This window comes from Rhodnius prolixus, unplaced genomic scaffold, assembly GCF_049639745.1.
Source record: "Rhodnius prolixus isolate KJV_2025 unplaced genomic scaffold, Rpr scaffold_4, whole genome shotgun sequence".
Taxonomy (NCBI): Eukaryota; Metazoa; Arthropoda; class Insecta; order Hemiptera; family Reduviidae; genus Rhodnius; species Rhodnius prolixus.
Genome location: NW_027411614.1, coordinates 48,766,005 through 48,775,802, shown reverse-complemented (window position 1 = coordinate 48,775,802; position 9,798 = coordinate 48,766,005). Strand labels below are relative to the sequence as shown.

Sequence of the window (9,798 nt, the reverse complement as noted above, 5' to 3'; positions counted from 1 at the left end):
AATTAATTTTATTTTCCTTTTGCTTTAAAAGAATTTAGCTTAGACTTAACTGATATAATTTGTTCTTCTTTATTGCTTTTATAAAATAATATTGATATTAATATATGAAACATCATTTTTACTTCTAAAAAGCTTAACATTTCTTAATTATTTCAGTGTTTAAGGTTGGCTGTCATGCGCATAGATAGTAACAATTAGGGAAAAAAAGGCGAAGCTTGAAGCTACCCTCTTTAGACATTAACATATCCACGTAGTAATTTTTGCCGAGGGTGTATCGGACTTGTATTCTGATGTAGCTTCAAAGTGCCTGCGTATTGATTTAGAAATGTTTCCTAAAGTGGAAAGTGGCTGCAATAATGCACTACTCAAAAACTGTCGGGCATTGTATTTTTTAGTTTTGCTGTGTTTCTTAAGTTTGTTATTTTTGAATTTTCCTTTATTGTGCACTGGTGATGGACATGGCCATTCTCACCAACACTCAGAAGAACACCCTTCCTATAAATATTCCAGAGAAGCAAATCTTCCGCTGAATGATCAAGATGATATTCAAAAGAAACCGGTAGGAGTTGGAAAAATTGATCGTGATGCTTTGTGGTTTAATGCACTGGGCTCTACACTGTTGATTAGTATAGCTCCATTTTTTATTCTCTTTCTGGTCCCCTTAGATAACAGTTCAGAACGAGAACCATTGCTAAAGATACTACTGAGCTTTGCAGCCGGTGGCCTTTTGGGAGATGCTTTTCTCCATCTCATTCCTCATGCCTTACTTGGACATACTCATGAAAATCATGGAGGCACTCACCAGGAACATGATCATGAGGATACTCATGATCATTCACACGATATGAACGTAGGTTTGTGGGTGTTAAGCGGTATACTTATTTTCTTGTTTGTGGAGAAGTTTGTACGTTTAATGAAGAATGAACATGGACATTCACATTCATCTAAGGCACCCAGTGAAAAAAACCACAAATCAGATTCAAAGAGTAAATCTGGGCAAAAGAGAACTGCAAAAGAATCTGGAAGTAAGTATAATATAACAAGCTTCATAAAAATACGCTTTCATAAAGCTTACTAAGATTTGTGTTTTATGTTTTTATAAAGTACTTAATTTGGATTTTTTATTGTCAGAAAAGAATAGCTTCAAACTTTCTGATTGTTTACTTTAATGTCACATTCATACACCACCAGACGAATATTCGCTGCCGGTTTAATTATCAACAGACTTATGACGTGGAACATTCATGTTATGAAACTCGTCACATCTTGAAATCGAAACAACCTTGTCAAACGGTTGTTCGTCAAACAATCTAATCTTGAAATGAAAAAGAAACTTCAACTTTACAATACCATAATGAAACTGATTGGAAATGTATGTACTATAATTCTTGGGATGTGCTCAAACAAAACTTCACCTACCTGACCCCCTCTGGTAATTGCTGGGAATCGCCTTAGACTGAAACGCTATTGTTCAAGAAGAAGAAGAAGAAGGAGAACCTTAAACGGAGTTGTCACTGTCAGTTCCCGTAAATCTGTTTGTCTATCATTCTTGGAACAAATTATTTATTTCATTTTAAATTGTAAAGAAACATGATAAAATAGTAAAAAAAAAAGTGATAGAAAATAAGCAGTATTTTTTTAACTAACATTTTAAACTATACATGGAATGTTTTCTAATCATTTCTCTAATTTTAGGATTGGTTTTAGATACCAGTTTTACAATAGTTATTTTTTGATACATTAATTTTTAATGAAATGTTTTGGGGCTATGAAATTGATATGGTAGAAGAATGCCAATCAAGGCCTTTCTTATCTTGACATTTTCTATCAAAATTGTACCATTCAGTGATCACTATTTTATCATTTGTCACTTTAGAAAATTTATTGCTTCAGTCATTAACAATGTTATAAGAATAAGGATAGATTAAGTATTTAGACCTTAATTTATTCATAGATTCTAATTCGGCATTTGATGAAAAATTAAAATGATTGCTGTCGTTATTTTTCTGACCTTTTGAAAAAAAAAGCATTTTTTAAGATTTATGATGTGCTTAGACCACTTAATAAATTCATCTTACATCCAATGGTATAAAATAGTAACAAAATTCTGCTCCTAATGCTCAATCCATGGAGAAGAGAGGTTGACCCAAATCGAAAACAATGGACCATCAACAACGATCTATCATATTATAATATTAGCTAAAAATATCTATTCTTTTTTTCATTTCTAGCGAGTTGTACACTACTTTTAATGAATTATTGTTTATCCCCCTTAGATGACATTAAGATTGCCGGCTATTTAAATCTTGCGGCTGATATAACTCACAACTTCACTGACGGCTTGGCAATTGGCGCCTCTTATTTAGCGGGCAGGAATGTTGGTATAGTTACCACAATAACTATTCTTCTGCATGAAGTTCCTCATGAAATCGGAGATTTTGCAATACTCATCAAATCCGGGTGTTCTCGGAAAAAGGTACATTTATTTTTTAAGGGTACATTTACTGTTTTTTGCAACATTATTTTCTTTATTATATTTTATACTCAAATAATCACTCTCCAGGCAATGTATCTTCAACTTCTGACGGCTGTTGGTGCCCTTTCAGGAACTGTCGTATCTTTATTGGCAGAAGGCTATGGTAAGTTTTAAAACTGTATGCAATAATGTAATAAATAATCATTTTGTAAGAATATAATAAGAAAAAAGGGGAAGATAGCGAAACATTAAACCATGGAATGCTCACAAGCAATGTATATATCACTTAACGTATACTTAATATGTAATATTGACGAATACCTAATGAGTTGCCTAAGTTCTGAGTTTGAAGGGAAGGATATTTTCGGAAGTGCGGAATTCCTACATTGTTGTTTCAGTTTATCACCGTTTTCTCGAAAATCAATCGATCTGGACTCTTTAAACTAAATGTACTTAAATACTTAGTTTTGCTTGATACGTTTTTCATAAAAATTAATTTAGAGTGATTTCTAAAGGAGGGTGCTTTAATAAGCTATTTCTGGGATTCTACTCCTTTGTCACCCACTAATGGTTGAATATGTTGCTAAAACTCCACGGAAAATTGTAACAGCTGTAAGAATATGGATCGGTAAAAAAAGAAAGTTATATGATTGTTTCATACCACATTTTTTGTTGTTTTTAAGAGATTTAATGTTTTTTGTTTGTTTAATTATCCAGATGAGATGGCTACGGCATGGATATTACCATTAACGGCTGGAGGGTTTATATATATAGCTACAGTATCAGTTCTGCCAGAATTATTGTCCGACACAAAATTGTGGCAGTCAATTAAAGAAATATTGGCACTTCTCTTAGGTGTATATATGATGGTGCTGATTGCCTCATTTGAATAACTATCTCCCATAAGCAGTGAATTATATTCGTTTGATCCTAGTTGCCGTGTTTATTATTTATGAGAAAAGAAAATCAAAACCTCATAAGTTGGTAAGAATTTTTTAATTTTTTGTGTAAATATATTTTTATATATATTAAATGACTATAAGATTAAAGGATTAAAATATATTTTGTGCTATTTTTTAATTGGAAGACACTTCTTATAATTTTTGTTTATAATTTAAACAAGACAAACATTTCTTAATAATATGAATTTTCAATCTATTCTTTAAGTAACTACACTTTATTTATTAAGGAGTGTTAGAAGTAAACATCAATTTTGAAGGTTTCTTATTAAAAGTGTAAAAAACATTTTTTCCGTTTAAGTGCAAAGCGAAGTTACTATAAAACAAAGTCCTCTTCTACCTAAAAATTATATTTTGGCTGCCTTGTCAGCGTTAAGAGATTTGGGTGGCTAAAATGTGAGGGGTAATGAGCTAAGATTTGCCAAATTTAGACAACCATAATTGTTCACATTTTATTATCTGTTAGAATAAAATGCAGGTCTGATTGTTGAGAATGTTATCTATTGGCAAGGAAAAATAAATAAATGTCAATAAATATCAAATAATATTTTCTTAAAACTTTTTATCCAATATTAAGGATAATCACACCTTTCTAAAATTAGAGTTTCAATTTTTTGTTTAACACAAAAATTTGTTAATTAATTGTTTATACAATTTTCTTATGGGCTAGAATGTAATTATGTATTTATAATATGTATTATCTACAGCCTGTGATACTAATATTAAAGAGGTAACTAAAATTTAAAATGGTATAAATTGTGCAAATAAAATTTTTGAAATTAAAAACTGCTCATTTGCTGTTAGGAAATAATTAAACTTCTTTTGTGAAAGCAAGCACAGTTATATAGTGAACATATTTTTCAATTCTGTTGCTCTAAACACAGAACAACCAGATAAATGTAAAAATTCTATTATTTTCAAATAAAACAGAATTGTAAATAACCATAATTGTGTTAGATTCTGTCTTAATACACATAATTAGGTGTGGGATTCGTCAGCAGAATGCTATTGCTTGAACATTGAATCTTATCACTTTATTATTTTACATTGCAATTTAAAAAATAAAATAAAAGTTAAAAGTAATAAAAGTATTTTTTGATAATTATTTATAAGAAAGTTTCCAACAAACTCTTATTGTCTTTCTGCACGATAGACAATTTTTTTTTTTTAATTTCTCTTAACATTGCCAACACAATGTGACTTTTTTTTGCAGGACACGAGTGGCTCAAAAAACATCTTCCTAACCCAGGTCTAGAAACTGACCTTTATTATCATTGTATTACGTTGCAATTATTCATTTATATTGAAAGACCTCTGACCCTCTGAGACCAGAGATGTGCATAAAACTGTTAAAACAATGGCGCTGCACTATTAAATCAACTTCCTGCTGCAACAGCCCAGTTGTGGATATTTAATCATCTTTTAACACACCATCTACTCATCTAACTTTGGACCTCCGACAAGCCTTGTTCCAAATATTTGATCTCTTATCATCCTCCTTAGCATTTCAAAATTGCTCATTCAGGCCAAACTCCGTGCCATTCTAGTGTAGCTATGTTGAACACATTCGATCCTCCAGGTCTTAGATCTCTTGGCTACACCCTTCACTCGATTCCTATTCAACCCGAACATCTGTCGTAATATTTTTTCCCCTCTAAGATCTATTCATCAGTAGTGCTAAGAGCGCAAATTGAACAATTGTACTCTGTTATCTAGTAAACTTAGATGTACAGATGAATTTTTTTTTTTTAATTCAGTTTTTTTAATAGACAATGTACAAAAAATTAAACACCTTAACCAAATGTTTGCTTCAGGAACGATTAAGGGGAAGACCATATGTTATTTCAAAACCTTCAACGCAAACCCAAAAAAAAATTTGATCAGTATTTCGAGATGTAACCGGTAATGTTGAAAAATATAGTCAAAGGAGTGACTAGAATATCGGAGAGCACACAAACTTTTGTTTTTCTGGACAACGTAAAAAGCAATGGACCTCGGGGGCTGAAGTGTGAAACAGTCGTAAGAACATATGAAGAAAATATATTACCAACAACCCAGTTTCTCACATGTTCGATTGTCATTTGACTGGATGGTCGCTGGTCACAAACATTTTCTTTTTACTTTCGATGTATGATTATGTTTGTTCTGATGAACTCGTCAGAGTAAACTACTTTCAGAAGATGCATTTTCTATAACCTTAGCTCTCTGGACAGATCACATTTTTGATTATTAGTCTAAGTGGACCTTTAAATACAAACGTACACGAACAAGAAGGGAAAGATTCGCTGCTGCTGTTTGATTTCACTGCAACATCTGCGCTGTGTATTGACCAGACGATAGAGCAAAGAAAAACTGGTTCCAAAACCTTAGACTTTACAAAAAGGTGCGGTTTCAATAGCCACTTCTTACTTTAGGATGTGATGCCAGGAGTTCAGCATTTGTCTCAAGCCTAAACTAATTTATGCAACCAGCTACAGTTGATTTGATTGCAAATGCTAAGATGTAACTTATTCAGTGAAAATTGTAAAACTTGTTAATTGGCCTTTGACAGACTCATTAGATATATTGACATTATTGAATATATATAAATATTTATGTATACAGAATTAATAATTTCAAACAGAAGTCAATAAAGATTTTTTAAGGATGTAAATATATATTATGATAAATCTAGAAAAAGAGATACATCTTTAATGAAAACATTTACTTGATTTTATGTGATAATTTTATGACTTTTTTTCAAATTGTATTTTATAATATAAAAGTTATTTATCTCATTTTACAATATATAGGTAATCTTAAATGTTTATGAACATAAAATAGTATAAATCACTTAAAAATTGATATTTTTTGTTCTTTCCACTTTTTTTTAAATTATTTTTTTAACTTAAATGCTTGTTGATAACAAATTTCAGTTTTCTCTATTTACAATGTATCGGCTTGGATTCATACACTTGGAATGCTGTATTAAGATCTGGTGTATTTACCCCAAATGTGCAGCATAAATACTGATGCTATGAAGAGTAATGACATTACTAGAACAGGAACTGGACCTCTGTAATTACAAAAAAAAAAAAAAAAAAAAAAAAAAATTATAAATACGGAGTCTAAACTTACAGTACTAAAATTTAATTTATCAAGAAAAATGATAATTTATTTGTAGTTCGGTGATTTCTGTTCAAAGCTTTTTGGGTGTAAATTAAAAGGGACTTGGCAAGTACATAAACAATTGTTGTGAAAAACAACTTTCTCTTAGTGCAATGATTTGCATTTTTTTTTTTTTTTTTTTAATTTTTGTAAAAGCTAAGTTTAGGCCGAAAATGTTTCCCCCCTATAGGGCTATGTTTTGCTACATCTACATCCAAGGCGTAGCAGGAGCAAAAAAGAGAACAGCTGATGGAGGCAAGTTTACAACCACTATAAACATGTGGAGCATATCCAATGCTATTTAAGGAGCTGAAGGCGGACCCGGTATTGATTGATTTCATTTCCTGTTTAAAATAAGCTAAGTATATTACTAAGGAAACATGGGTGCTATGTAGGACAAAATCTATTATATTTTAATACTCATTTCATGCGTTAATTTTAATGGAAAGAAAGTAATCCCTGCAAAAAAATTTCTGCATTTGGCGAAAGCCGATTCGAGTGCTTCTTCAGTGTTCTAAAACAACATGGTGAGCTTCTATTTAGCTAGCAATTTAGTGCCTCGGAGACCCTCGTAGCCTTGGCCCAGAAGAGCTTTTGCTTTAGTTTTTCTTTAAGGGTGCATAAATCATTCGAAAAGAAAATTTATAAATTTCAACTAATCTTACTAGCTTAATAATCAATTTTAATTGCAATCATACTAACACTTTTATTCCAGGAGAATCATCTGTATAAAATCTCCACATTCCTCCACTGTTTGCAGCAGTTTGCCTACTACGGGCGGCGGTTGTAGTAGTTGTTTTCCTGAAGACAGAAAATACTTTGTTAGAGTAGCGAAACATGGGCACTTTATCATTTAAATTTATCTTTAAAACGCTCTATTAAGGTCTTTACTAAATCGGAGAAACAATATTAAGCAGAATAACCTCAGGTAGTGAACTATCAGCAATTTATGACCATTGATCTTCTCGCTACGTCTTGAATTTCAATCTTTTTCAATTCAGAGACTGGTAATTGCGCATACAAAGGTGGAAAGTTGGGTGTGGCAAAAGCATAATCAAAGTTTGTTGAATACTAGGGGACTCAGACGCGTGAGTGGAATGGTGTGTGAAGATGGGCCTTGGAGAACAATAAGTAATGTACTCCTTAAATCTTTAGCTCTAGTAGGTGCACAATGAGCCGAATGTGGTTGCGCATATTAATGAGGGAGCACGTTCATAGAAGAAACACTGATTGTAAGATAATTATTTTAGATGAAGCTACATTTACATTTGACCATCAGAGTGAATGGAAGGTGGTCACAAAGCGTAAAGTTTTGGAAGCCATACCGATACAACATACGCTTTAATTCATATACACGGATGAAAAGATACATGTAAATATGTTGCTAACACTTATCTAAATCAAATTAATTATATGATTTAGACAATTTTTCTTTTGTCAATATGCAGGATCTAAAGAAAGGAATGCATGTCCACCTCTGACATTTCTTCCATATGCTTTATTAAGGGAGGATACAGGCATATTTGCATTGCTTATCGGTAAGATGCCTTCGCTTCATCCCGAAAATGGTTAACCTGTCCTATTTTTTATCCTCATTCACGTTCTGGACGCCCATTAAACTTGGGTAAGAATAGTTTGAATAATTTTTTCCACAAGCATCACTCAACTTCCATAATTCAGCTTCTCCCATTAAATATCGTCTTTTATGTGCCAACGACATGACTTCCAAGAATAAAGGCCTTGTCTTGGACCTCGAAAGCTTTCTGTTTAGATTTAACTATTCCTCTTTGTATCGGAAATCAACCTGATGGCAATACTTTATCTCATGAAAAATTCAAGAGGGGTCCTTTCTCAATGGTTTTCCATGTAGTTATTGCAAGAGTCGTACAACAGTACTCTGGCCAATTAATATCTTTCTATTCGTGCATGAAAGTACATGAGGATGGAATTCTGCAAACTATCCTCACATTCGAGAGACGGTAGAACAAATTTACTTCATTAATAACAAAACTTCCTCAACAGACCTCCCAAATCAATTTCGGTCATTAGAGCACAATATAAACACGAGGACTTCTTCTAAAAACTTAATTACAGCAGCAACTAAATAATTATTCTTCAAATCTCGACTATATTTAATAATATTCATTTATATTAGATACCTCTGCCTCACAGTACCACTTCCCGCGGAAGACCTGGGCGCAGCCATTTTAGCTGGAGATCTGCTGCCTGAGCCAACAGCTGTCGAACTAGGTGCAGCGGGCTGTGCAAATAATAAGAAAATAAATTACAGTTTTTTGTATCAATGTCGAAGAAAAAAACAAGCGAAATTGTAAAATTTAGATTCGTAACTGTAATAATATTCTTTGTTCTGTAATTACTAGAATGTTGGTGTATTCATTTATACTCTGTATTCTTGTCGGTTAATGGGATGGAAGAAATTATTTGAAGTAATTTAATGGCCTGCTTAGCTGAGAAAATCTACCTTAAAAATTTTGTCTAATTTGTAACTCTAATAGCTAAGTTAAAAACAAAATAATTTAACTTTTTTAATACATCCTCGGAGCTAACTTCTTCAAATAATTTCTAAGAGAACATTCAAAATAGACCGTTATTATGGAAAAAGACAGATTGAAAAAATCTTTTAAAAATATTTGCAAACAATAAAAGATGAAAATAAAATCCAAATTAAATAAACGTTATTTAAAATAAACCCATATAAAATTCTGTAAAAAGCTGCTGCAAACATAAGTAAAATTCACTCACCATTTTATCGAAAGAGTAATCTCTACAAACTAGATCAACGTACAATTGTACAGCGACAAAGAAATGGTTAATGGAGTCAATCCGAAAGTATCAACAAATCCACGTCAACTCTGCTCCGTGTTAGGAAAGGTAACATAACCTATTTAGTGTTGGTGACACATTTCAAAAGATTTTTTTTTTTTTTAGAAACAAATCAAAGTGAACAGTAACTATTAAAAATGGACATTCTAGCATGTTCTTCACGTTAAAAATATTTTTTTAGTTAAGAGTCATCTTAGTAATTTATTAACAGAAAATTAATTGTCTATACATGTATTACTAAAAAATTACTTGTAGCCTTTTCTTCTTCATTGATTTTTTGAAAAAATAAACAGAGCAAATTGAAATAATATATATAGCAGTAATTTATTTATTTATTTTAAAAAAAATAGTTACGTAAGCTTGTCACTCTTA

General features: G+C 31.8%; 2 protein-coding genes across 3 annotated transcripts; one reads left to right on the top strand and one right to left on the bottom strand.

Moving 5' to 3' along the window:
* Nucleotides 1-158: 158 nt before the first annotated feature.
* On the top strand, nt 159-6,356 carry Catsup (zinc transporter catecholamines up). 2 transcript variants are annotated; one of them, XR_012459767.1, is made up of 5 exons: nt 159-1,025; nt 2,277-2,476; nt 2,564-2,639; nt 3,194-3,460; nt 5,250-6,356. XR_012459767.1 is itself a non-coding variant. In XM_074132470.1 (4 exons), the coding sequence occupies exons 1-4, from the start codon at nt 326-328 to the stop codon at nt 3,367-3,369; spliced, it is 1,152 nt and encodes a 383-aa protein (XP_073988571.1). In that variant the 5' UTR covers nt 160-325; the 3' UTR covers nt 3,370-4,526. The 2 variants fall into 2 exon arrangements, 1 of the variants encoding a protein (XP_073988571.1); XM_074132470.1 differs by lacking the exon at nt 5,250-6,356 and having other exon boundaries at nt 160-1,025; nt 3,194-4,526.
* On the bottom strand, nt 6,105-9,506 carry LOC141456459 (protein transport protein Sec61 subunit beta-like). Its single transcript, XM_074132488.1, has 4 exons — nt 9,346-9,506; nt 8,742-8,842; nt 7,285-7,383; nt 6,105-6,490 (listed from the first exon to the last, which is right to left on the bottom strand). Exons 1-4 carry the CDS (start codon nt 9,346-9,348, stop codon nt 6,403-6,405), a joined length of 291 nt encoding a protein of 96 aa, XP_073988589.1. The 5' UTR covers nt 9,349-9,506; the 3' UTR covers nt 6,105-6,402.
* Between the last annotated feature and the right edge of the window lie 292 nt (nt 9,507-9,798).

What these genes read in the sequence shown, in the direction of transcription:
- Catsup (XM_074132470.1), top strand. Translation starts at nt 326, where the DNA reads ATGTTTCCTAAAGTGGAAAGTGGCTGCAATAATGCACTACTCAAAAAC. An exon ending in AACTGCAAAAGAATCTGGAA is followed by an intron (nt 1,026 to 2,276) that starts GTAAGTATAATA and finishes TATCCCCCTTAG; the next exon opens with ATGACATTAAGATTGCCGGC. An exon ending in CCGGGTGTTCTCGGAAAAAG is followed by an intron (nt 2,477 to 2,563) that starts GTACATTTATTT and finishes ATCACTCTCCAG; the next exon opens with GCAATGTATCTTCAACTTCT.
- LOC141456459 (XM_074132488.1), bottom strand. An exon ending in AGTGGTACTGTGAGGCAGAG is followed by an intron (nt 7,384 to 8,741) that starts GTATCTAATATA and finishes TTCTGTCTTCAG; the next exon opens with GAAAACAACTACTACAACCG. An exon ending in GATTCTCCTGGAATAAAAGT is followed by an intron (nt 6,491 to 7,284) that starts GTTAGTATGATT and finishes TTGTAATTACAG; the next exon opens with AGGTCCAGTTCCTGTTCTAG.